The 27,707-nt window shown below is 50.2% G+C and overlaps 1 protein-coding gene across 1 annotated transcript in view; it reads left to right on the forward strand.

Moving 5' to 3' along the window:
* Window positions 3,632-27,707, forward strand: part of PCBD2 (pterin-4 alpha-carbinolamine dehydratase 2) — a 52,256-nt gene continuing 28,180 nt past the window's right edge. The window contains exons 1-2 of the mRNA XM_021084778.1: window positions 3,632-3,771; window positions 8,069-8,200. Coding sequence (XP_020940437.1) covers window positions 3,688-3,771; window positions 8,069-8,200 — 216 coding nt within the window. The 5' untranslated portion in view covers window positions 3,632-3,687. The remainder of the gene's footprint in view (window positions 3,772-8,068; window positions 8,201-27,707) is intronic.

Here is a 27,707-nt window from a genome sequence, read left to right on the forward strand (position 1 = left end):
TTTCCCTGCATGGATTTGACGTTGTTTCTAGGTAAGGCGGGTGTTAACCAGCATGTACTGATTGAGTCTCAGAAGGTTCTCGGGATTGTGCTAGGTTTAGTGAGAGCCAAAAGAACGATCCAATGCTGTTCTTGCCCACAAGCTGGTTCTAGTCTAGTTTAGGACACATGCGTAGAAGAGACACAGCGTGTAGTTCACAGAACCTTTTGAAAAGCTGTTTCTAAAAGATCCCTTAAATCCAGATATGACAGCTGACTATGTAATGATAAACTCCTTTCACACGGATCATTTCCAGAGCTTTAGATGGAATAGGTCATTTCATAAGGCATCCCGAATTCCATGGACATAGAACCTTAGATGAGTCTCCTTCTGAGAGTGTAACATTTGGTGGTTTACACCTTTACACATCCCCGGTGGACAGCTTTGGCTGGGGTGGTCTCGGGCAGGAGGGGGCCCTGGCCCAGGGTCGTATCGGTATTATTCCCATTTTACAAGTGAGCACACAGGCAGATAGAGGGTGAATAACTGACACAGGTTACACACAGTATGTTGATGAAGCTGCGATTTACAACCTCACATGTATTTTTTCATTTGTACTTATAAGAAAAAAAAAAAAAAACCTCTCCGAATTCCATCTCTTATTATAATAACTAACAGTTGAGTGTTACCGTGTATATTATATGCCAGGTACTGTCTAAGTGCTTGGCATAGGACGTTTAATTTTTGTCTGTACAATAGCCCTGTGAGGTCGACACTACTGTAACACACCCTCATTTTATAGAAGAGTAAATAACTCTTCAGTAAACCCTAAATAACCTGACCTTGGTCGTACAGTGGTGGAGCCCAGCTTCAAACGCGAGCATCCCGACGCCAGAGCCTGTGTGTGGGTTGATGTTCTTCCTGCCTGTGTGCCGGGGCCCAGGCACCCATCGTGCATCTTCCTCCAGGCTCTGGCTAAGGTGTGCTTCCCATACTTGTAGTCATGAAAGAGTATTTTTTTCCTTTTGCTTAACAGATGCTAAGTATTTCACTGTTGATAATAATCTTTCTAACCATGACTACCTAATAGGCCTTTGAACAGATTTAGCCTTGCTTACCGAACCTGTTGTCTTTTGCTGAACGTGTATTTGTATATAAAGTCTCATTTCCTTGGGGGCAGATTCCCAGAGGAGGGTGTTAACTCCTATCAGAAATACAGGAGTTTCCATATTGTTTGGTATGTCATGGGGCTCTATTCTAGTCTGGAGGATGAGGAAAGGCTCCCAGGATGACCCACAGATCCACGGCTTTGCTTCTGCATGGGGTTCCCCTGGAGGGCAGTGTGGAGCAGGGCTGATCCCAGGAGCAGTGGTTCAGGTGTAGAGGGTCAGCGGGGAGGCACTGGTATTGAGGGAAAGGGAGACAGAAGGGGGACGGGAGTGGTCCAGGACCAGCTAACGCATCCTAAAGCCAAACAGGGTGCACCAGGAACCCGTGCCAAGAGGGGACTGCAAGGGCCCAGAGGAGAGCAAAGCTCATCACGAAGCCGGCAACCAGGAGAGAAGTCCAGATCCTTTTGTCCACCTCTTGGTGTCTGAGTTGCCAAGGAAAACAGCATGGTCAGGCTCCAGTTGGAACAGCGTTTTCATCCACACGGAGAAGAGACACCAAGATCAGCCCCCGTGTGCACGGATCCCTTAATGGCTCGGGGGGGGCCCCCATCCCTTTCCTGCTGCCTAAGAGCACCCCTCTAGTGCCATAGCAGGACCCCTCCCCTTCTCTCACTGAGTCTGAAACACTGAATTGCAGGCGGGGGGCAGTTGCCCCAGAGTCACTGATGTCCATGCTTAAGCAGAAGAAAGAAGCACAGGTTGTGTGAAGCAGGGAAGGATTTTCTCACACAAGCCTGGCACAGGCTGTTTGGGCTCTTTTTGGGTAAGGAAGTGTTCCAGGCCCAAGGCTTATTCTTAGGTGGCGAAGCAAGACCTGAAAGACTGAGCTGGAGACTGCCTTTCTGACAGGGTCCACTACAGAGGATGTGCCCAGTCAGTCTTTGCTAGGACTTAAATCTGAGGACAGAGCATTCACAGCCCCTCTCGGTGGGTGTCACTCCGCCAGGGCCCTGAGTAGCATCCTGCTGCTGCTCTCAGGACAGATCTTAGATGCCACAGTTTCATACAGGGGTGTCAGGGAAGGAAACTGATGAGGGGGGTCTCTTGTTACTTCACAATTACCAGGTCATTTTTCAGTTTTCACTGTAATAAGCAAGTTTGTAAGGCATTTTTCATGCTCCTAAACTCCCAGTGTGAGGCATCAGGCAAAGGAAACCCAAATGTCTCAGACCCTCGAGACCAGTGACATTTGATTACGGTCTGTAGAAAGATTCCTCTGTTGTGTTTTCATCAAGTGGCCAAAAAGGGAAGAAGAGGGATTAGGTCATAAGTCCGTATTTCAGATTATTTTAGGTTAAAAAAAAAACTAGTTAAAAAGAAGTTACAAGTGAGTATACTGAAAACCACTGAATTGTACATTTTATTTATTTTTTAGGGCCGCACCTGTGGCACATGCGAGTTCCCAGGCTAGGGGTCCAGTAGGAGCTGTAACTCCCAGCCTACACCACAGCCACAGTACTGTGGGATCTGAGACCCATGTGTCACCTACACCACAGCTCACAGCAATCCCAGATCCTTCACCCGCTGGCCAGGAGAGGTCAGGGATCAAACCCGAGTCCTCATCCTCATGGATACCAGTTGGGTTAGTTACACCTGAGGCAGGAGAAGAACTCCCGAATTGTACATTTTAGAGGGTGAACCTTACGGCAAGTGATTTACATCGCAAGGAAAAAGGCAAAAAAAAAAAAAAAAAAAAAAAAAAGGAATGATAAGAGAATTAAGATACTAATACACATGTAAAAGAATACCTAGTTTGTAAAAAGAAAAAAGATATAAAAAAGTCTATCCACGTGTATCTCCGGCGTCTCTACCGTGCACTGTGCGCCTGCAGCCCTTTACAGAGCACCTTGAGCCTGACTTTCCCAAGTATTTCATCCGGACAGACAGATGGGCCAGTGTGCCCAGGATCTTGGCAACGAAATAGTGACAGAGCAGAGCTTACATTCGAACCTGCAGCTCCCTGACTTATAAGGGCCCGACCTGGATCACTAGGGTTCACTGCTCCCCAACTGCGAACAGAGTGGAGCGGTCCCCCAGAACCCCTTACCCCGCCCACCCCACAGCTCCTCTGCCCCTGCCTGCGCCATCCTCCTGCCCGCGCCATCTGTTCGCTCCATCGCCCAGAAGGAGCCCAGGGCAGTCAGGCCGTCAGCGAGGCTGCGACACCCCCAGCCCCAGACGCCGAAGACAGAGAACGTGCAGTGCACGCTCAGCGCCAGCCCGCCTGCCTCCCCGGCACAGGCAGGAAACGCGGCACCTGGGCACGACTCGAAAGGCCAGCGGAGCGGGGTCTGACAGCGCCCGGGGCTGCGGGGGCCTGCGGGGGCCTGCGGCCCCGCGCCCTCCCGGCTGCCGGCAGAGCTGCCGGCCATCGAAGCTTCCGGGGGCCTTCCGGGGCCGGACCGCGCCTGGGCCTGCGCGGCGGGGCCGGGCTGGGCGGGAGCTGCCCCCGCGGCTCCTGGCTCCGGGCCGGCCCGCGGAGCGGCGGCCGGGGCGGCGGGCAGGCAGCGCGCCGGGCAGCCCTGGGCCGGAGGCTATGGCGGCTGCGCTGGGGGTGCGCGGGGCGACGCGGGGCTGGTTCGCGGCGCTGCGGGGTCGACGCCAGAGCCTCGCAGCTATGGTGAGTGCGGAGAGCCCGCGGGGTCGCGGGAGGGCGAGGCGCCGCCGTGCCGGCCGAGGGGCGGAGGGACCCGAGCCGACCCCGAAGCGGGCCCGGCCTTCGGGCTCGGACTTTGGGGAGTCACATTCGGGTACCCGGCACGGTCGGAAGCGCTGGTCCGAGACATGGGTGGCCGCAGCATCTTAGTTTTCCTTTGGCTTAAAAATCCCGTCGTCGTCTACCAAATTGCCAACCGGAAAACAACCGAGGCCGACTTTCATTAGAAAAGAAAAAAGTAAACATGAAAAGCAGTTGCGAAAGTATTTCACCATTAGGGTTTCTTGATGAGACTCCAGTTGCCGTTCGGTCCTCTAGACTGTGCGCTCGGAGAGAGCGGGCGCCGTCTCGCTCTCGGCTCGCTCGCTGTAAACAGCGGGACTGAATGTGGAACGAATTCATTTCTCTTGGTGTTAATTTTTTTTAAAGGAATTACTATTGAATTACCTTTTTGGTGGCACATTGCCTCTTAATTCCTTTTCTGAGGGGCATCCTGTCAGTTTCCCTGCTTTGGAAATTAACAGATTGGGGGGTAAATTAACTGGAGGGAAAGTTTTAACTTGCAGCACCACCTAGTGGGAAAAAGTTGCGTGAAACTCACCTTTTCATTTTCTTTAATTGCTTGTGGGGGCCCATTTGGCAGTTTGAAATCCTTTAATAGAAGAAATTAAAAATAACTCGATGATGGGAAAGATGGGCACTCTGCTTCTTGGCCACTAAGGCGAGGACGCAGGTGGAGTGCTCACTGTCACCTAGGCGTGTCCCAAGGCATGCCTCTACCTAGGGTGCTTGGTGATCCAGTAAAACTGTGGGGTTTGGAGAGGAATGAATAAACGGACGGGATTGGAGTGGTTGCCACGTGCCGGGCTCTCTGTTGGGTGCCTTCACACTCAAGAGCTCTTTTAAGCCTTTCAGGAATTTTGGCAGGTGGCTGTGGTAATATCCCCACTGTAGAGCGCTGCTCATCAGAGAGGCGAAGTGATTTATTCAGCACCCACAGCTGGAAGTAACAAAGCTAGATTTCGAATCAAGATGACTCTCCAGGAGTTCCAGTTTGGCTCAAAGGAAACGAATCTGACTAGTATCCACGAGGAGGCAGGTGGGATCCCTCACCTCCTCAGTGGGTAAGGATCTGGCTTTGCTGTGAACTGTGGTGTAGGTCAAAGACGTGGCTCGGATCTGGCATTGCTGTGGCTGTGGTGTAGGCTGGCGGCTATAGCTCCCATTTGACCCCTAGCCTGGGAACCTCCATATGCCTTGGGTGCGGCCCTTAAAAAAAAAAAAAAAGAAAAGAAAAAGATTACTCTTCAGATCCTGTGCTTTCTCCATCCCTCCCAAAGGGGGAAAAAAAATTCAAGTCCACCGCAAAGGGTTCTACAGAGGGTATGTCCCCAAGAGAACCGTTTGTGTTACGTAGGTGACATGACTCCATTTCAGCCCCAGACCTGATCCCTGTGGCTGTGGTGAGCGCAGAGTGCATGTCACCGACCTCACTGGGCTGTGGGTGGTGGAGCGAGCAGAAAAAATCGGCTCAGGGTGGGCTCCGCAGACCCCAGGCGACTGCTGCGTTACCCACAGCATGGTTGAGAGTTTTCTTTTGCAGCTATTCAATAATAATTCCCTTTCTTTTCCAAAACGACTCTGCATTGACCTAAAATATTTAAATATTCAGTTACAATTTTAGATTATTTCCTAGAGGGGGTCTGCGTGTGAAAATTTTCAGAGCTATTGCTGTGAAACTAATGAATACTTTGGTTCTGAATAGTGTATTTTTTCCCTTTTTTTGGAGTTTCGTGGACGTTTAGTTGATTGGCAATGTTGGGATCATGCCTGGTGTACAGCGCAGTGATCCAGTCAGACCCACACTCGAGTCCATTCTCTCTCAGATTCTTTCCCCACGTCGATGATCGCAAACTATTGCGTAGAGGTCCCTGTGCTGAACAGCAGGTCCCTGTGAGTCCGTCATCCCATATACCTCAGTGTACATGGGCCAGTCCCAAACCCCCATCTGTCCCTCCCCTGCCCCACCTGCCCCCTTTGATAATCATACGTTTTTCGAAGTCTGTGAGTCTGTTTCTGTTCTGCAAATAAGTTCATTTATATACATTTTTTAGATGCCATATGTCAGTGACATATCATGTTTTCCTTTCACTGTAGCTGCACTTCATATGCTAATCTCTAGGTCCAGTCATGTTGATGCAGATGGTGTTATTTCATTCTTTTTTACGTGCGTAATATTTAAGTGTTTTAAAATTTTTTTCTTATTTTTTCCCTTTATTTATTTATTGGTTTGGTTTGGTTTGGTTTGGTCATGCCTGCGACATGCAGAAGTTCCCCAGGCCAGGGATCCAAACCACGCCACATCAGTGACCATGCCGAATCCTTAAGCACTAGGCCCATAGGGAACTCCTTTAAATGGTTTTTGATAACAAGGCTTTAAACATTTTTATTTAATTAAGACATATTTTCATTTTCTGTTTGGTTAGTTATAGGGAAGGATAGCTGACCTAGCGAGGAAGAAACTGGAAAGCTGGGTCATTCGTGTCCTTTTTTTCCTCTTAAAGAATAAGTTGTCTTAGAGTGAGTTGACTTACTTCGCCTTCTTAATTCCATTGATGTCAGTGGTGAAGGCTTTTAGGATTTCTGAAGTGGGGATGAGTTGCAGTTTCATAGTGGAGGATCCAGTCCCTGGTTGCCCTTTTTTTTTCTTTTTCTCTTTTCTTTTTAGGGCTACACCCGCCGCATGTGGAAGTTCCCGGGCTAGGGGTCGAATCGGAGCTACAGCTGCCAGTCTGCACCACCGCCACAGCAACGCTGGATCCGAGCCACGTCTGCAACCTACATCACAGCTCACGGCAGGGCCAGGTCCCCGACCCACTGAACGAGGCCAGGGATTGAACCCGCATCCTCAAGGATGCCAGTCAGGTTCATTTCCACTTCGCCACAGTGGGAACTCCCCGGTTGCCCTTTGCTAAGGAGTCCTCACATTAGTTCAGTCTCTCTGGATGCCAGTCCTGCCCTTATCTGAGCCTGTAGTAGCCCTGCAAATAGGTAGGGCAGGAATTACTGGTTGGTACTTGTGCCAGAATAAGAACATGGCTCTTCTGGCTTCTCCTAGAGTGTCCCTTTCTTCTGTCTGACATGCTCTTCAGAGTTCTTTCAGTTAAAAAACAAATAGCATAGGGGTTCCCGTCGTGGCGCAGTGGTTAACGAATCCGACTAGGAACCATGAAGTTTTGGGTTCAATCCCTGGCCTTGCTCAGTGGGTTAACGATCCGGCATTGCCATCAGCTGTGGTATAGGTCGCTGACGCGGCTTGGATCCCGAGTTGCTGTGGCTCTGGCATAGGCCGGTGGCTACAGCTCCGATTCGACCCCTAGCCTGGGAACCTCCATGTGCCTCGGGAAGTGGCCCTAGAAAAGGCAAAAAGACAAAAAAAAAAAAAAAAAAAAAAAAAGCAAATAGCATAGGAAGTCTGGGCCCGTTAACCAAGTAACTCCAGGTTTGGGAATGTCATTGCCAGGGTGAGTAGGAGCAGGGTGGACAGTTGTGCACAAGTGCTTTGGACCGGGCGGTGCTCTGGCCAGACTCTGGAGAGTGTTCGTTTTGCTGTGTTTCTGAGAAAACTCATTCCACTAAGGCAGGGGCTTTTTACCTGTAGTCCAGAGGCTCTGTGGATGCCCAGAAGTTATTATACAAAATCGCCTGTGAGTGTGCATTTGCTTTTTCCTCTTTGGGGATTGGGCTTCCTTTGCACTGACAGTAGATGGTGAACCCAGAGAGCTGGGTGAGGAAGGACTGAGAGCTAGGAAGTGGGAATATCCAAAGAGCGATAGACCAGGAGTTTACAGCCTTGAGTTCGAATCCTGGTTCTACCCTGGGACGTGCAGGGTGTCCTTGGGTGGATGTCTTTGTCTCCGTTTCCCAAGTCCTGGAATGCTGGCCACGGGTGATGGTCTTTGGTACGACGGCCAAATGGTCAATGTCAGCTGTATCTGTAATAAACCAGAGAAGCTGACCTGTGAAGTCTGAGGCATTTGTAAGGTGCGGTGAGCCCGTGTACCACGGAGACAGCTTATTTTGTCCAGAGTGAGCCTCGTTTTTGTCTCTTTTTTTTGAGAACAAAGAAACCAAAGATGGGTAGAAATTGTTGCCCTTAAGACTTTTTTTTTTTTTTACATCTCTATGTAAAGAGCAGTTAAGTTTATTTGAACTTAACCAAACCTCTACATTCCAGAGAGTAAACGTCATCTTTTCTTAGTCGGCAGGTGCCCATGGGTTGACAGCCGAGGAGAGGAACCAGGTTATACCTGACCTTCAAGCAGCAGGATGGTCGGAGTTAAGGGAGAGAGATGCCATCTACAAAGAGTTCTCTTTCAAAAATTTCAATCAGGTAATGATCACATATTCTTGCTTGGGCCGTGGTCTGTTTTGTCACCTTAGGCTGTACCTCTTTCTAACGCTCCTGATTGCCTGGCGCCTTGTGGACCCAGGGTCCCAGTCCTCCCTTTTGCTTTCCAGGCTAGGTCCTCCATCCTTGTGGACACTCGCTGCCACCCGCTGGGTGATGCTCACCTCTAGGGGACGGGGGTGCGATTCGTGTCGTTTGGAGAATCCAATTCTGAAAGCGCTCTTGCTTTGCTTTGCTGTTGGTTGGGATCTTTAATTTCCTGTCAAGTTTAAATGCCGTGAAAGAGAGCGTGAGCTTCTCACATTTATCAGAAGGGGGCCTGAGTCAAAATGCACGAGAAACGCACACCTGTACACTGCTTTCCCCTGCTTTCGCGGGATGGTTGTCAAGTTGTCTTTCTCCCTGTGGCTGCGTTTCTGTGTCTACAACATCTCCCAAGCTTCGCCCTCGTCCCTGACTGGCTCATTTTCTCTAAGCCCCGTAGCCAGCCCTTGAAGCTTTTCTGAAAGGCTGCTCTTCCCCCGCCCCCGGAGATTGAGCTTAAACAGGGGACCTGTTCCATTAGGGCCCCACCCTGTTTAGAGAGTCATCTCCCATGACTTACCCTTCGGTTCTGACTCCACTGCATTTGTGTAAGGTCAGTGCTTTAGACTATTTCGTGTTTGTTCAGTTAGTTCAGTAATCCTCCGGACAGATTTATTGTTTTTATTTATATTAGGTGTCAGCATCGAGAAGGCAGGGACCGCGTTTGCTTAAATCACTGTCTATTGTACCTGACGCAGTGCTGGGTACAAGCAAGCATTGGACAACGGCGGACATTGATTACAGTGTTGGCATGTTTCTGGAAGGGTGTGCGAGGACCAGATTTCCACCAAAGAGACCGTCGCATGTTTTCCTAGTAAATGCCCTTGGCTCCACTGGGCTGCCTGCCCTCTTCTGCTCTCCATCCATCTGGCTGCCAGCCTTCTGCTGGGTCTCCAGCTCCTGAGCAAACCTGGACCGAGCCGACTCCTTGTCCTGCCGCCCCATGTGCTCGGCGGTGCTTGTCAGGGGCTTAGCACCCTGTGGCTGGTGGCAGGGAATCCCATTGGTACAGTAAGCTTGTGCATAAGCTCCAGGTAGCATTTTCCAAGCTTATTAAAATTCTTACATGTGTACAGCCTGACTCTTTAAGCCTGGGCTAATTTATTGGGCTCGAACATGTGGCTTAAAGTACTTGGGTAGTGTTGCCTCAGGCTCTGCCCATGAGTCAGTCGTCCAGCCCCACTCTCACCTTGTGCTCAGGGTACTTTGGGAAATGGGAAGAAGGGAAGCCGTGCAGGGCATCCTTGATTAATTTTTTTTTCTTTTTTGTCTTTTTGCCTTTTCTAGGGCCGCACTCATGGCATATGGAGATTCCCAGGCTAGGGGTCGAATCGGAGCTGTAGCCACCGGCCTACGCCAGAGCCACAGCAATGTGGGATCCGAGCCGCTTCTGTGACCTACACCACAGCTCACGGCAACGCCGGATCGTTAACCCACTGAGCAAGGCCAGGGATCGAACCCGCAACCTCATGGTTCCTAGTCGGATTCGTTAACCACTGCGCCACAACGGGAACTCTCCTTGATTAATTTCGACGTTATTCACCAGGACCTTTAAGAAACTTGACTCTCCCCCACCCCTCCTCACTCAGCTTTTAGGGGAAAGAGGCAGATGACAAGGAAATCAGCGGATAGCAGGGAACATGTTCAGAGAAGCAGCCCCGCAATGATGTCCTGGGGTCAGCTTTCCAGCCAGGCTCCTGTGACTTGTGCGTGCCCAGGGCCTGTCATAGCAGCGGATGTCATGGCACCTGTCCGTGTCTTCCGGCCAAAGACCCCCAGGAACACAGCGGTAGTCGAGCGAGTTGGGCCTCGTGCTTGTGCAGTGAGGGAGGACCCGTAGGGAGGCCGCGTGGGGCAGCTCCGGAAGACGGTGCTGGAAAGACCTAGCACAGGATTGGGCCTGCGTTCATGATTGTGGGGTTTTTAAGGAATCAGGACTTTGACCTGGATTGGATGTTGTCGGAAAACAGGTTCTTCTGCGATTGACTCTTTGAGTAAATCTTACCTACGGGGAGAGAAGGGACTGAAGCCCAGACTGGTGCAGAAGCAGTGGCCACTCACTCGCCAGGAGAGGGGGGTGTTTGGTGTTTCGGGGCTTGGACCTTTTTTGTGTTTGGCCTGTGCCGAGATGCTGCAGGGTGCTGTCTGTCACACTCGGTGTTACATCCCATCAGTGTCATGGTCACGGTAATCAGCACAAGAGGGGGGATGATTTTTCTCCTGATCCTTCCTGGTGACACAGTGGCCTCGTCTGCTCCTGATGTTCAACCTCAAGGTCCAGGTTTGAGTGTCGGGCAAGCTCCCAGCAACGCTGGGGCCTGGGTGATAGTCAAGGCCAGCTGCCAGGTGGCAGAAGCTGCTTTTCTCTTTGTCACGACAAATGTTTAGAGCAGTGACCCTCTGGTACCGCTAGATCCTCACATAGCTTTCATTTAGAACAGAAGAGGTATTGACTTTTGTATTCTAAAGCAAAAATAATACAAAACATTAAAATAGGTTAGTGTAAATAAAAAACAAATTCCAAATGCATCTATTTCCGTCTTTTTTTCTCTTCTAGTTTTTTTTTTTTTTTTTTTTTTTTAAATTTTTGTCTTTTTGCCATTTCTTGGGCCCCTCCTGCGGCATATGGAGGTTCCCAGGCTAGGGGTCTGATCAGAGCTGCAGCTGCCGGCCTACACCAGAGCCACAGCAACTCGGGATCCGAGCCACGTCTGCAACCTACACCACAGCTCACAGCAACGCCGGATCCTTAACCCACTGAGCAAGGGCAGGGACCGAACCGCAACCTCATGGTTCCTAGTTGGATTCATTAACCACTGCGCCACAGCGGGAACTCCTTTTCTCTTCTAGTCTTTCTCCATGTGTGTAGTTTATTCACAATGTGGCAGTTGTACAAGGAGTTAAATTTTTAAAACGTTGTTTAATTTTTATTGTAAAAGTAACATTCATGAACTCAACAAATATTTATTAGGCGCCTTCTCTGAGCCGGGCACTATCGTAAGCGCAGGTAGCTGCTGTTCTAGTGGAGGAGAGAGACAGTAAACCCAGTGGTATAATTTCGGGTGGTGATAGGTCCTGGATAAGAATACAGTAGGCTGTTGGAGTGGAGGCTGTGGAGGGGTGAGCACACTCTTTCAGATGAAGGGGGGAGGAGTTCCCTTGTGGCCCAGTGGCTTAAGGACCCAGGGTTGTCACTGCTGTGGCTCTGGTTACACCTTTGGTGATGGTTCGATCCTGGCCAGGTAATTTCCATTTGCCACAGGGGTGGCCAGAAAAAAAAGGTGACGGGGGCTGGAAAGGCCTCTCTTGGGAGGGCACCCCTGAGGCCTGCGTCGTGTGAGGGCGCTCAAGGTGAAGACCCAAAGCAAGTGCATTCCAGGCAGCGAGCCGAGCAAGCACAAAACTGGAGGGGGAGTGATGTTGGTATGGCCGAGGAAGAGCGACCTGGGGGCGAGGGGCGCCGAAGGGAGAGGAGACGATGGAAGAGAGGGTGGGGCCGGAGCCCTGGAGCCTTGTCGCCATGGCCGGGAGCTTGGGTTTATTCTGCGAAGGAAAGCTCTTGGAAGATTTCAGGCAGACACGCGCTGTGTTGTGGTTTTTGTGCTCAAAAGACCAGCCTGGCCGATGCGCTGTGAACAGGTGGGAGACGGGCAGGAGAGGCAAGCAGGCCGGCGACACAGGTTGCTGTGGTGGGACCGGAGGCAGGAGGTGGTGGGAGACTGGGGGAAGCGGCGGGATGGAGAAAGGGAATGGCGTCTTCATTTATTTTTTATTTTTATTTTTTTTGTTTTTTGAGGGCCGCACCCACGGCGCACAGAGGTTCCCAGGCCAGGGGTCACATTGGAGCTACAGCTGCCAGCCTACACCACAGCCACAGCAACGAGGGATCCTTAACCCCCTGAGCGAGGCCAGGGATCGAACCCACAACCTCGTGGTTCCTAGTCGGATTCGTTTCTGCTGTGCCACAATGGGAACTCCGGATTCTGCATTTATTTTGAAGCCAGAACCGTCAAGACTTGCTATGAGATTGGAGGTGGGGGGAAGGAGAGGGTCTAGGGTTATCCCAGGGTTTTGGTTCAAGTTCTCACGTCAAAGGTGGTGCCACCAATGTCACTTACGCGGCTGGGGCAGAGAGGGGTTGGCAGGATAGGGAATTAAGTATCCCTTTTTGGTCATGCCAGTTTGAGGTACTTACTGGTCACCCAGGTGGCGATATCAGATCAGGAGTTGGTGCTGTGAGGTCAGGGTTCAGCTTGGAGAGAACACTTGGAGAGCCATCGTAGGGGGTGCTCATGAAAGCGGGGTTCTGGATGGGCAAGAGGCAAGAGGACGGGATGGGCAGGGGGAGAGGCAGGCATGGGATGCCCGCAGGGCACGTGGTAGGAAAGAAGGCTGAGTCACATGCACAGGTGTAGGTGGGTGGCTCTGTTTGTCCTGGGAAGATGAGGCAGTTTTCTCTTCTGATTGCTTCTGTGTTTTTAGCAAGGTCCTCATTGGAAATGAGTTGCTGTGGGAGGGAGGAGTGTGGGAGATCTGGGAAAGGGGCAGGAGCCCTGGACGAGGCCTCCTAGAGGCGAAGGCAGGGAAGAAACGAGTGAGACGTGGTCAGTTGCTGGGTGGTTCTCAGTGGCACTGGAGATCTGGGGGCAAAGCTTTCTTTTTTTGTCCTTTTGCTTTTTCTAGGGCCGCTTCCCACAGCATATGGAGGTTTCCAGGCTATGGCCTGCGATACACGGTCTGGGAGGGCGAGTCGGCCATGCGATCAGCTGTTAAATGCACACCCCCCGTGCTCTGAATCTGGAAGCTGATCTTCTGGACGTCGTTCCTCCATGTAGGCAAAACTCCTGTGTGAAGAGGGCCGCGGTGGCCCCGAGGCCCTGGCGTCTCTGCTGGTGAGCAGGCATTTCCGCGTGCACGTGTGCGCCTCGTCCCGACCGCGTCTCCATCTCCGTCGCCGCAGCCCTGCCCAAAGCAGGAGGTCGGGGAGGCCTGCTGTGCTCCAGGCGACAGCACCGACCTGGCCTCAGCTCTGGGCGCTGGTGGCAGCCTTCTCACACCCGAGACCTCCTGTCTCTTAAGAGAGTTCCACCCACCCTGGGTGTCAGCATTTATATTTTTTTAGTCTTCGTTGTACATCCAGGTAAAAAATAGGTTCTCTTGTGTTCGCTCAGTAGGGTATGGACATTTTTCAGTTCTTTGCACAGTCTTGTCATTTTACTCACAATAAATGTTCAGGAGGAAGATTACACATGTTGGGTGTTACAATTTAAATGGTTTGCTTCTGTAGTAGCATGTGGAAAACAGCATCACAAGAATTGGCTTCAGAATTCGCTTCTTTAACCATACGTTTTAGAAACACTTTCATTGACCCTGGCTGAAAGACCTTGGCAAAAGTTTGGGTGATTCTAGGTGTTACTATAAGCAGAGCTAGTAAGATACATTTGAACTTTTTTCCTCTTCAAGCTTTTATCCCAAGATAGGGTTAGTTCCAAAGACTGCACATGCGTTTGCTCGCTCGGCAAATACTTAAGCAATCGTAAATACTTAGGGTTTATAAATGTGAAAGTGCTCCTGAGATTCTAATGGTGTAGGTGAATGCAGCGGCTGTGGTTTCGGGGGCCGTAGCCCACTCCCTCTCCTTGGTAGCGGTGCCAAGGTGACGGTGAGGCTTCATGGCCATGGCAGGCTTTTCGACACCTGGAGGGCTTGGACTCAGACAGGGTGGGGCTGGCATTTGCACAGGAGTTTTGCTTTTTTTTCTGGTCGTGTAGACATAAGGAGGGAGAGGTCTCAGAGTGACAGGCACATGGATTCTTAGGTGTTTGGCAACTGCAGGGTGACGGCACCGAAAGGAGAAAACGTCAGTTAGAAATGTGGGTGTGAGCCTTCCAGAAAGATCCATTTCGTTAGGCGTTGTCCTGTGGGGACAAGTGGGAAGCGGACAGCATCCGAGGAAATGTGATGCTGTGGAAGCAGGTGCAGAAGGCGAGGCTTTGGAACGCAGGCAACATCTCCTCCAGATGCCAGCAGGTGGAGCCCTCCAGGGCAGGAGCCCAGGTGGGCCAGGTGGCATCACAGGCCCCCTGGGGACACGCACCCCATTCTCTCCCTCCTGGATGCTGGACCACCCTTGTTGAGCGTGGAAACAAAAGTCAGCATCAGGAATAGACGAGAGCAGGGGCGGGACCCCGACCTAGTGTGGTACCTTTTAGCTGAGTGGAGAATTCCGGGGAGAGGCAGCAGGGAGTTGCCACTTGGTAATGGAGAGCACTTTTTTTTTTTTTTTTTTTTTTTTGTCTTTTTTTTTTTGTCTTTTGTTGTTGTTGTTGTTGTTGTTGCTATTTCTTGGGCCGCTCCCGCGGCATATGGAGGTTCCCAGGCTAGGGGTTGAATCGGAGCTGTAGCCACCGGCCTACGCCAGAGGCACAGCAACGCAGGATCCCAGCCGCATCTGCAACCTACACCACAGCTCACGGCAACGCCGGATCGTTAACCCACTGAGCAAGGGCAGGGACCGAACCCGCAACCTCATGGTTCCTAGTCGGATTCGTTAACCACTGCGCCACGACGGGAACTCCTGGAGAGCACTTTTGATTCACGGGCGAAGGACTGAGCTTTGTAATTCGCTGCGTTCCTGGAGGAGCTCCCGCACCTAGTCTCTGCCTCACTAGGTGGGCCTGCCTGCCGGGCGTCCGCGTTTGTTAAGTGGAATCTCAGGAACTGGCTAGTTCAACACGCCAGATTTGACTCACAGAAATGGCTCTTACATGGTTTAAGTTACTAGCTTGTCAAAGTTGACTCTCTCTCAAGGCAGGGTCCACGCTTGTTTGTTCCCTATCAAACATTTGCTCATCACATTTTGGTTATGGTAACTGCTGCCATGAATAGATTTCTGGAGCCGGAGTGGGGCAGGGCCCGCTCACTGGCCCAGGCCAGTGGTCATTGTGGTGGTGGTGGTGGTGGTGATGGGGCCCCGTGCCTCTCGTGCCTCTCGCAGCAGTAGCACCACGTGTGAGTTTGGGGTTTGTAAGATGTTTCTGTCCCTGTGCCCACAGCTCCTGCTGTAGAGCAGTTGAAAGTTGCTGTCGCTGACTTACTTTGTAAAGATGTTTTATTGAGGAATTTGATAATAGGCTTATGGTTAACGTTTCGAAACACTTAGTGAAGTCAAAGGCTTGTTGATACCAGAAGACAGACAACTGTTAATGGACATCTTAACCGTCCTGGCGGGGCACAGGTGGCGGTCTCGGGAGCTCTCGTTGCGAACGGATTAGTCCGGATTTTATTGTTCAGTGTTGTGTACCGAGAGTTGCTGCGCATCAAAGTTACAAGTCCGCGATGCAATAATGTAAATGTCACATCCGAGCGCTCTTGCACGTGGGTATCCACTGCCAGCTGAGGGTAGGGAGACACTTCCCTGAGGCTATTCCTGAGGCTTCTGCATCATACGGGTTAGAAAGTGTCACTTTGGTCTTAAAGTTGAGGCTCAAGTCTGTGTGTCTAGGAGCCAGGTACAGTCATCACACCTGCCGCTTGCAGTAAACGCCTGCCCGCTGATGGGCTTTGTTAGCCAACTAGAAACTGGAGGAAGTGTCCGCCATTGTCATTGGAATGGAGAGCAGAGACATTCACATTTGAGTAAACTCGCCTTAGAGTTTGAGAAGCTCATCAGCCCGTCTGTGTCAGGGATGCATGCGGTGTGCACTCTGCGTTTAGTCTCGGTGTCCCACTGTGGCACAGCGGGCACGAGTCCGACGAGTATCGAGGCGCTTATTCTTGGCATCGCAGGGAGCCCGGGGCGGGACAAGCTGATGTTGTAGACGGTGGCCGGGCCGATGGTGTGATGTCTCCCAGGGTAGGGAAATTAGACCCTGCGCTGTTAGCCTTCTGAGTCTTACTTCTGCTGTTTATGTCACAGGATAGGTTTAGACCTGACATGGATTTCGAAAAATCACACGCGACAGAGAGACGAGGGAGAATGTCAAACAGGTGCAAAAAATGCGCATCTGACACCACGCTGCCTGTGAAAATGCTGTGGTCATTTACCCCGCCCTTTAATAAAAAGGGACTTTTAACTGCATCGTTTTTTCTCAGTTGTATAGTAAATCTTCTGTTTACACAACGTTGCCTGAGTGTTTCGTAAAAGTCAAACAGCCAAGAAATAAAATTTCCTCAAACGTCTTTGTCTTGCCCTTGTACAGATGGCGTAAAATCAGGTGTGTAAAAAATAAAAAACAGTTTGAGCTGACGTGAAAGGCATTTCAGATTTATGCTTTGCAGATGATATTGCTATGATTAATGCATTCATTGCTTTTTTTTATTGCTTTTCACAGATAATGTACATGATGCATGGAAAATGTTGTGGGTTTAAATCTTTGCCAGGTTTCGACTGTGAATATCAACAGATGTTATCATATAAGTACTATAATTATTATAAAATAAAAAATTTGTCATGAAACGCATTGACATAAATTTCGTTTATGTAAATTGCTTTCATTAGTCTAAACCCTTAGTGTGGCGGTTAAGGTTGGTGAAGCACTTTAGATGAGATTAGCTTGGTGTAATGTGGTCACAAATGGGCTGCTTTAAATTTAACTGACAAGAAAATAACACTCAAAAGTTAGGAAATTACTGAGGCATTTGTTTGCAGCCCGCATTGCTGGTGCCGCTTAAATAGCCTGAATATGAATTAATAACAATGGACTGCTGGCTCGATAATGACGGAAAATAATTTAAAGGAGACCTCAAGTAATACCTTAAAAGTCTTTTGGTCTTGCTCTTTTCTGCTCTGTTTCTGTTTGGCTTTGGCATGCCCCTCCGTTGCCTCGGTACAGCCGTGATCATGCCTGGTGAGCTTTGCACAGCACGAGTTTTGTCAGTCGAGTTTGGGTGCCTTAGGGCTCTGACATAGCAGCTTGCATTCAGCTGTTCCAAGATATGGACCTTGGGTGCCTGTCGGAGCGGCCTCCTCCGTGGGTCAGCTCTTTGGAGTGGCCAGTGCGGGGCCGCACCCGTGTCTCTGTGGCCAGGGCATCTCTGCCCTCGGGAGGGGCTCGGCGGGCACAGAGCTCATGCTGGCCCCCAGTTCTCTGTGTTCTGCTCTTTTCTTTACCAGCTTCTAAACAAAACAAAGCAGGACGTGCGCTCCTCCGTTTTGCAGAAAATTTGCTACTGTATTGCCCTTCCGATCCAGGCTAGGATGGGCCATTCTAACTAATTCACTAAAATTAATCCGCTGAATTTTACAGAAAGACCAGACTGAGATTGGATTGCTGGTGGTTGCACTGGGTGCTGTCGCAGTAGCGGCCGGACTCGAATCTCTGGTTCGCACAGCAGCATTTTTTGATGACTGTGATACAGAGAGGTGTTTTTGTCTGTATTTTAACATCTTTCGACGAGATGCTTTGTTTTCCACGGACTCCCTGTTGGATTACTTTTCCACCTTAAATGGGTTTGACAGTACTTCCCTGAGAAAGGGCCGTTCACCAGCTCCGAGCAAACACAGCTGTGCCTGTGTCGCAGCAGCCCAGCCATCACTGCTGAGCGACCGGACGTCCTTTGCTTGTGTCCTTCACATCAGTCCTGCCAGAACAGCACACGCTGCTGATGAATCACTTTGCCCCTGTGCTCTCAGCCGGTGAGGCAGGATCGTGGCCTTCTCCCATAGCAGTCGTTCAACTGACTTCCACTGCCCTGGCCTCGCCACTGCGGCCCTGGCCATGCACGTGCACCACGGGCCTGGCGCGGACCCCGTCCGGGTTGGGCTGAGAGCCAGAGAGCCTGGCTCTGTCCAGATCAGGAAGCAGCCTCTTCGGGGCTCGCACGCTCTCGGCCCAAGGCTTGGAAGGAAGAAGATGCAGAACACGTGCCTCATTCTGTTTCTGCCCAGAAGAGTTCCCAGGTTTGCTGGGGAAGGTGGACCCTCGGAGTTGTATAAGATAGCCGATTTCAGAAATTGCTCTGCCTTCAAATTTGATGTGAGCTGGGCTAAAGGTTGGCAGGAAAGGTCCTTGTGGCGCTTGCTCCCTCGTTCAGCATCACCTCAGGCTTAGCGTCTCTGAAAGCACACTCATCTTTCCATCTTTCCTACAAGACAGGTCCTTGTCTCAGTAGGACCCCCACCCTCTCCAGCACCCAGACCTGAAACGGAAGGATTATCTCGGCGCTCCGTCACCCGGTGCTGCTCGGTCCTCCTTTGGTGTCTCACCAAGACCGAGCGTCTGGGCTTGGGGCGCCTCCCTTCCTGCCGGCGTTCCTGGAGGAGCTTCCTGATGGCCCTTTCCTTCCAGGCCCTCCGTGCCTTCAGGGGCCTGCATGCTGCTTTTTTTGTTTTTGTTTTTATCTTTTTGCCATTTCTTGGGCCACTCCCGCGGCATATGGAGGTTCCCAGGCTAGGGGTCGAATTGGAGCTGTAGCTGCCAGCCTACGCCAGAGCCACAGCAACGCGGGATCCGAGCCACGTCTGCGATCTACACCACAGCTCACGGCAAGGCTGGATCCTTAACCCACTGAGCAAGGCCAGGGATCGAACCTGCAACCTCATTGTTCCTAGTTGGATTCGTTAACCACTGCACCACGATGGGAACTCCCCCTGCATGCCGCTTTGTCGTGACCACGGCGGTTGGTCTCTGCTTAGAACATCCCGGCTCCTTCCTGTTCCCTCATGTAAGACCACATCTTCTCAGAGGCTTTCCGGGGTGCCCACGAGCTCTCACCCTTACCTCTCTTGACGTCTCTGCTCGAGGCCTCTTCGGTCTCTTGGGGAGTCCAACTGCAAGATGCCTGCCAGGGCGCCCAGTCATCCCTTTCCCTGAAGACGTAGGAAACCGAGGGACGGGGAGCAAAACACACTGGGGACCGCCCTGGAGCTGTCTTCCGGTTCATGTCTTTCCTGCCTTTGCCAAGCTCTTCTCCCCTCCTGTGCTCCTCCCACCCCCGCCTGTCCCATCCCCGTCTGTCCGAATGCCACACGCCCCGAGAAAATACTGTTTTGACTCTTCCACCCTTAACACTAAAACACAATGACCGCGCTCTTGCTGTAGGCCAGGCACTTGGCCAGACCCTGGGCAGGATGGTGAGCGGGGCGGGCGGGCACCATCCCCATTGCCATGGCCCTTCCAGCGTCATCGGGGAGGGAGCGCATCAGCAAAATAATGCGCACACGCTGCCCATGATGCCAGCGCCGTCAGGGACCGTCCTCAGGGCTCCTGCTGACCAACGTGCACGCTGGGCCGGGCGCCGCCCGGGGCGGACTTCGCGTGTGTTTATTTCATGTAGTCCTCACACAGCCCTGTCTTGACAGAGACTCTTTCCCTCATTTTGCAGACTCGGTACCAAAGTTTAGAGCCAGTGGACTTGCCCGAGGCTCCACATCTCGTGCGCAGTGGAGCGGGGACTGGACTCCAAGCAGCCCCTTGCATTTGCCAGCCCGAGCGCTGCCTCTGCAGCAGAAAGGAGCGTGGGGCGGCCCGGGGGGAAGGCCAAGGTCACTTGGAGGAGGGCCGCCAGGGAAGGCCTCCCTAAGGCACTGATGAGCTGATGCATTTTCCTTCTTGTTCCTTTGTCCGCTGAGGCGTTTTATTTGCACGCGTGTGTCACATCCCTAGGTAGAGAGTCCCGGGATGGTCCCTCCTGTGTTTTTGTTTTGCTTCTTCTTGGTCCATGCTGCCAGCTGAGGTGGTCAGCATACTGGAACCAAACTGGCAGGTCTGCCTTTTTTTTTCTTTTCATCTTTAGTTGCACATCAGATCCGGGGCTCATCCCTACACAGTTGGTTAACCTGCCCATGAGCTTCACGGCACCTTTCCCAGCTCTGCGATCAGCGGTGATTGTCAATTTGCCAATGTGACCAGGAGACTCTGGGCTGGGTAGTGGCAGAGGGGAAGCAGGTAGAGAGGTCGGAGCTGTTTTTAGGAAGCAATGGTGCCACACAGAGCTCTTAGAGGAACTAAAAATTTCAAGGGAAAACCCAAGTTCGTCTAAATAAGGAGGAGCGGTGGGGGGTGGTGCGGAAGAGGAGCAGGGGGTGTTAAGCATGACCTTCAGATTTAGCCCCCGAGGAGCTGGGTGGTGGGAAGTGACCCTGACCGAACTGGGGAAGTGCTGGAAGGGCACCGGCTTAGGGTGCAGGGATCAAGATTTCTGCTTTGATATGAAGTGTGAGTTGGGAGCTCCCATCGTGGCACAGTGGTTGATGAATCCAACTAGCAACCCTGAGGTTGCGGGTTTGTTCCCTGGCCTCACTCAGTGGGTTAAGGATCCAGCGTTGCCATGAGCTGTGGTGTAGGTCACAGACACAGCTCGGATCCAACGTGGCTGTGCCCCTGGCGTAGGCCGATGGCTACAGCTCCAATTAGACCCCTCGTCTGGGAATCTCCATATGCTGCGGGAGCGGCCCTAGAAAAGGCAAAAAGACAAAAATAATAAATAAATAAATAAATGAAGTGTGAGTTGCTACGAGACATCTGAATGTCAACCTCGAGAAGGCACTTTGGTGTCTGGGGTGTAGGAATTGGGGAGACATGGGTGCCTATGGAACAAAGCCAGGGTAACAGGTGAGGTCACCCAGGCAGAAACTGTAGTGTGAGAAGAGAAGCGGCTCAGAACTCAGGCCATTTAGTGCTTGGCTAGAAGAGGACATGCTGGCAGAAGACTGAGAAAGACAGTGGAGTCGGAAGACAGGCAGGCCAGCGTTGTACACAGACCCAAAAGAAGAGGCAGTTTTACCAGGAGAGAGGAATCAGTTTTGCGGCCTCTCCAAGAAACGTGATCAGAAGGTGATCCCTGGCTCAGGCAGCCCAGAGGTCATCGGGGGCCGTGGGAAGGCTGGTTGAGGGGGTGCGGGTGCAGGCTGCCTGGAGAAGAGGTGGAGCTCGGGTGCCTTATCCACACCTTGGCACCTACAGACATGAGTCTGTTCTTTCCGTTTACAGCTCAGCCCTTGGGTCCCCACTTTTGTTTGGGCTGGTAAACCTGTGGGCATTCGAAGGGATGAGGCAGCGGAGGCCTTGGGGTGAGGCTGACAAGGAACCAGCGGCAGAGCCAGTGGGTGCAGATGCATCTCGGATGGTGCAGCGGAGGGCTGCCACTGCTCCCCTCTGTCTGTGCACCGGACGGATACTACGTACCCTGAGGGCTAAGCCGTAGGTTGTGCTCGGGAACCTCTCCCCCAGAGCCCCCCGGTGTTTCCCAGGTGTCTTGAACGCTCCACGTCCCTTGCTCGGGCTCATGGATGTGATTCTAGCAGCGCGCTGAGCCCCCGGAGATCACGGTGTTTTTCATCGTTTTGTCTCCTTCGGGTTTCCTCCCCAGGGCCCCCTCCTCGCCCGCTTCCTTACTCCTCGACACACGTAGGGCCCGCCGGTGACCACGTTCCGTGGCTGCTAAGTGTCTGTGTATCACGGGATGGTCTTTGGCACCGAGGTGCCCTTCTCAGGAGGACAGAAGCCCGTGCCTTTGTTCTGCAGGCAGAGTTGAAGTGTCAGAGGAAGAAACGGGCCCCTGTGGCCTCTCTGGCAATTATTCGAGAAGGAGAGACGGAGGTTGGCACTGACTCAGTATTTGGGTCGCACAGCGTCAGCCACACACGCCCGGTCTTGGTGTCCTGAGGGACCGTGGCACATTCTTCTGAGATGCCACCCAGTATGACGCTGCCACAGACCTTTTACCTGTTAGCAGTTAGGCACTCATTTCTGTTTCAAGACAGTTCTTTTCATCTCAGACCCCTTTCCTTTTCTGTGACCACTGGCACTCTTGGCTGAATGTTTTTTTTTTAAATCATAGCTTGGTGGCATTCCAGATAGAAGAGTTTAAAAAAATTGATATGTTTTTAAGGAATTAAAAAATTAATATAAGGAACTTTTTAATATACAGTTTTCTGACTTTTGTTGGGAGCTGGTTCAGAGATTTTTGGGGGGGTGCATACCCATGGCAGATGCAAATTCCTGGGCCAGGGATTGCATCCCTGCAGCAATACCGGATCCTTAACCCACTGCGCTGTGTGGCAGATCCAACCCACTCCTCTGCGGAGATCACAGCGCTGTAACTCTTAATGTTGCGCCATTTACCTGAAAGGCCACCACGTCCGTTTTCTTTCCGACAGTTTGAAGAGTCACAGGGTATTTTATGAACTAATGAGTGTTTACCAGGAGTTAGCAGCTTGATGTTGGGTGACCTGAGAAATAATGGAGGTGGTTTCACTGAAGCTTCTCAGCAGCCTTGCAAGGCTGGGCTTGGTGTCCTAGTGGTGGATGTGTCGGAACTTGCTCACCCTTACAGATGAAGCAGCGAGGGGAGCTCCTTCCAAGGCCGGGCTTCCGATCCTAGCCCAAGGCTCTGCTCTAGCCCAGGTTCATCTTTTGAAGGATTATGGAATAATTCAGAATATGGATCTCAGTTCTATTTAGGAATGTCCTAGATCTTTGAATGAGCACCGCCACTGTTCAAAAATGAGTCTGTTTCTTTGTTCTATTTAGGACACAGTGTTTATTTTGAAGGGCTTAAAAGAGGCAATGTGTTCATTGCTTATTTTGAAGAAAAGTGTAGCCAGCTACTGATAGGAATTTGACCTGTTGATTGCTGCGTGCGTGCCAGATGCTCTGCCCTGAAAGCACTACTTTACAGTACCTGACTGATCAATTATTTGAACTAAGTCAGGTACAGAGTGGCGATCAATGTCTGCCTGGAGGGGGCAGTCACTGCAGACAGAAGGTCTGCAAAGAGCAGCTAAAAAACGACCTGGCAAATTGGAACTCTGCGTAGAGTCCATAAACTTGTTCTGCCTTGAGAGACCCCAGCTTTCTGCGGCACTGACCCTATAGCTGTGGATACTGAGCTGAAGCAGAGGGGGCCATTGTACTTCTGAATGTCTTAGAGTGTGATTCTCTTAGTAATAAGCTTGAGAATGAGTCTCTTCCACCTTCCCATTTGTTTAAAACTGCACACTTTAAAGAGAAGGGTTTGGAGTTCCTGCTGTGGTGCAGCGGGTTAAGGACCTGGTGTTGTCTCTGTGGTGGCCTGGATTTGATCCACCACAAACCCAGTGCAGTGGGTTAAGGATCCACCATTGCCACAGCTGTAGTGTAGGCCGCAGCTGCGGCTTGGGTTGGATCCCTGGCTTGGGAATTAGCATATGCCGTGGGTGTGGCCAAAAAAAAAAAAGAGAGAGAGAGAGAAAGAGAAGGGTTTGATGTTTATGGATTAGTCATACCCCACAGCGATCAGCCAGACCCCTCTCTCTGGTGGGCATGAGAGATGATAGCAGCCTGTTACACTTGGATTGGGGTGTAGCTTGTTCATAATTACTTTTTTTTTTCCTGATTGCATAATATGTTTTATAGTTTTGGAAACACAGAAGAGTACAAAGGAGAAAAATACACCTGCAGTCCTTCTGCCCACTTAAAAACAATTATGTGTGAATGTGTATTTTGTATGCATGTGTATATGTATGTATATATATTTGGGGTCATACTGTCGATTTTTTTTGCTCAATTGCTATTGTTTCACTTCCCATATCAGTCAGATATTTTACTTTATGATTTTTAATGGTGGGATATGTGTGCAATGTGTACATAGTATTCCATTGAGTGGAAAGGCCGCATTTAATTCGCCGTGTACCCAACCGTCTTCAAGGTGAGGTTTGTGAGCCCACCTCTTCTAAACGCTCCCTGTAAATGTTGTCGGTTGATCACAGAAGTATCAGGGAGTCATACCAGGTTCTTCTTGCTAAAGATCCTCCGGCTCCAGATGTCCTTGGAGATCAGGCAGAGATCCAGTTACTTGTTAAAGTAACTAGAAATCACCATCTAGATTGAATTGACTCGTTGAAGCTAAAAAAGTCAAGCCCTTCAAGTTACTTGAGAAGGTCAGAAGGAAAATGTTATGTTATCCGGCTTTGTAGCTCCCATTCTCGCAGCTTAGGGCAGTGGTGTAGGGAATATTTTCATAGAAATGTTTCTCTTTGAGAGATTTTTTTTCCGATAAAGAAGGCTGGTTTAATTCGGGAAGTTATTTCATAGGAAATTAAATCTTTGTAAATCCTCTATCACATTTCTGCACTTGCCAGTTCTTTGGCAAATGATGGCTTTTGGGTGGTTCAGGAAGGGTTTCTCAGAAGGAAACAATTCTATGTTTTATACATGTTCCTCTTTTTATTTTTGAATTGGATAGGTAAGAGAAACTTGTGTTTTCTCTTTGTAAATTTGTCTGTGGGTGATTATTGCTGGTTCTCAAACTTAGAACAGTGGTTTTAAAAAAATTTCACCTGATGAGAATGTTTTCTTGGGATGATGAATGGTTCCAAAGAGCTTTGGAACCCCAACCAGTGGTGCTGGCCAGGCGCTGGAGAGTTGCTGCTTGGCGGTCAGTAATGGTTACGTCTTGGTTTGGTATGCTTGGTGGAGTCTAATCATGTTGTGTGCTTGGGAACCATGAAAGAATTTTCTTTTCAAGTCTTAGTGCATCATTTTTCCTGACATTGATCAAAGGATGGAAAACTAGTATTATATACGTAGCCAGCGTATTCATAACTGTCTTACATTCTTAATCTTTTGGCTATTTGGTTGAAATATATCTATGCCTCTTAAATATTGAAAGCATAATATCCTTTAACCTACGACTGCAGAGTTAAAATGAATTTTATGTGAAATATTTAGTTGTGGACCACATCTTCAGCTTTTTATATGCCACAGTGGTCTTGTTTTTTTCCCTTCCATTGTCTGATAGTGAGGTCATTTTCCGTCCTCTGAGAAATTCTATTCCCAGCCAGATGCGGCTCATATATTAAAAGTAGCACCTGTGGCTAATATCACAGCAGCTTACCATAAATTTACATGGTAACTAGGATTATATCTGTCAAGACTGTTAAAAAACATCTAGATTTAATTTGATTTCCAGTATTGTAGAAGCTATCCAACATTTTGCTTCATAACTATATTTTAAAAGTTAAAAATCACTCCATTGTTAAGTTTTATAGCACTCCTAGTGCCCATTAAGTTGATTTGTTCAATGGAGGTCAGAGTAAAGCAACTTGGCTACATTAAGATCGGAAACCAACCCATTTGTGACAAATTTAGTCCTTTCGTGTGAATCTTCTCAACGTCTCTGCACTGATTGGATTCAGGTGTAGCTTATGTCAGTAGCATTTAACCTCAAAAGAATGAGCAACGTGATTGGGTCGTTGTAAATTACAGAGCGTTTTGCCTTTGCTTGTTCAAATGTAGCTGTTGACTCTGCCGCCCGTGCCTGCCTGCTCCACGGCGTCTGCCTCTAAATGAGTAGTTTGCTTTTCAAGACATCTTGGGAAGTTGGGGTACCATGCCCTCGCTCCTTCCCCTTCTTTATGTGACCCTTCCTAAACTGTTTTATTCCCCATTATCCTTTGAGTCATCTCCCACATGTTATGATTTGCACACCTGCAGTTATAAAATTATTTCGGGGTGTCATTATATCATGTTGTTCACCAACTTTCTAGCATTTATGAATACAATAATGATTCGCCATAAATCACAATAATTTACAAGTTACGGAGCCTCTGCTCTGACAAATAAAGATTGAATGATTCATTTCTTTGGTATCCTCCCATTCGAATATAGGTCCTTAGAAAGAAACTGGTAATAGCATATTTCTCTGTGTTTGTAAAAACTCACAGTCCAGAACTGAAGGAAAGTATAAGTTCCAACCTTCTGGATGTTTGATTTGAAGATGTTCAAGCAAATACAAGCTCAGTAAGAAGTAAGCAATGTCTCGTGCGTAACCCGTAGTTCGATTGCCTTAGTAATAATCTTGCTGCTGGAGTTCCCGTGGTGGCACATCAGAAACAAATCCAACTGGCATCCGTGAGGACATGTGTTCAATCCCTGGCCTCCCTTAGTGGGTGGGGGATTCTGCGTGGCTGTGGCCGTGGCCGTGGCCGGCAGCTGCAGCTCTGATTCGACCCCTAGCCCGGGAACTTCCTTATGCTGTGGGTGTGGCCCTAAAAAGCAAAAAAAAAAGAAAAAGCAAAAAAAAAAGCAAAAAAGAAGAAGAAGTCTTGCTCCTGAGTGAGAGAATTCTGAGGGGGTTGCAGGGGCGCCTGCATCTCTGCCCAGGGTCCGTAACCCTGAGAGGGCATGCCCGTCTTAGGTTGGAACTCAGTGTGGGCGCGCTTTCCGCTCTGCTGAGCCTCTCTCTGGAGGGGAGCTCACGAGCTTCTTCGAGCCTGAGCCTCACCGGGGAAGTGGAGTGGTGGCCAAGAGTCCTTATGCTGAAAAGGTTGTGGTGATGGAAGAACCGATTAGGAGTGAGGCTAAAATCATGTATGTTTCGTGTGGTACCAGGTTAGAGTCAGTCACTTCACGGTGTAAGAAAATACCTGAGTGGCCAGTTTGGAACCTCCTGAAATATACATACATGTATATGTGTGTGGTGTGTGTGTGTGTGTGTGTGTGTGTGTGTGTGTGTGTGTGTGTGTATGGGGTTTTGGTGTGCGTGGTGAATTATACGTCTCTTCTTTGTGTACCTAGGATAAATTTAGCTCCTCTGGTAACTTAGGTGCCCTGCTTGTGAGTCTGGGTTGCCGTGGCCTCTCTGGAGGGCGGGGTAAAAATATACCCCAGCCCAGCCTTTCTGGGCTGCTTCGCCTCTTCCTCTTTCCTTCCTGCCAGGTCTTCCTGGTTGACCTTTTTGCCCTCTCCCCACCACACTTGAAGCTCCGTGAAGGGCAGGGCCTGTGTCCCGGGGCCTAGAGCCCAGGAAGGTGCTTTGGGTGCAGAGTCGCAGGTTGATAAATACGTTCATTCCGTGCCTTCCGAAGCAGACTGTTAGGGAGATTCTGGCTCTTCCAAATACGTTGAAAGTTTTATATCCTGTATGGAAAGCAGAACATAAGAAATCAATAACCAGGGAGTTCCTGTTGCGGCTCACTGGGTTAAGAACTCGGTGTGGTCTTCGCGAGGGTGTGTGTTCGATTCTGGCCTCACTCAGTGGGTTAAGGATCCAGTGTTGCTGCGAGCTGCAGTGTAGGTTGCAGATATGGCTTGGACCTGGTGTGGCGGTGGCTGTGGCACAGGCCAGCAGCTGCAGCTCCCATTGGACCTCTTGCCTGGGAACCTCCATATGCCAGAGGTGCGGCCCTAAAGAGAAACAACAACAGAAAAAGAAACTTTTGTTCTGCCGACCGTAATTCTTTTTTCTCTTCAGTCTTCCATTGCAGCTAGTAGCACATGTGTGATTTTGTCTCTCAAGGTGTCAGTGGCCATTCTGAAGGGGACAGGAGGCATGAGATTGCTGGCAGTGAAGCTGTCCCTGCCATGCGGCCAGCTCCAAGGTTTCTGTACTGAGTATGCAAAGGGCCCAGGAGCTGCATCTGTCCACTTGCCAGATACAACCTTACAAAGCTGGTTTTGAGAATAGAAATAAAAGTTACTGT

Source organism: Sus scrofa, chromosome 2, assembly GCF_000003025.6.
Source record: "Sus scrofa isolate TJ Tabasco breed Duroc chromosome 2, Sscrofa11.1, whole genome shotgun sequence".
NCBI classification, from domain to species: Eukaryota; Metazoa; Chordata; class Mammalia; order Artiodactyla; family Suidae; genus Sus; species Sus scrofa.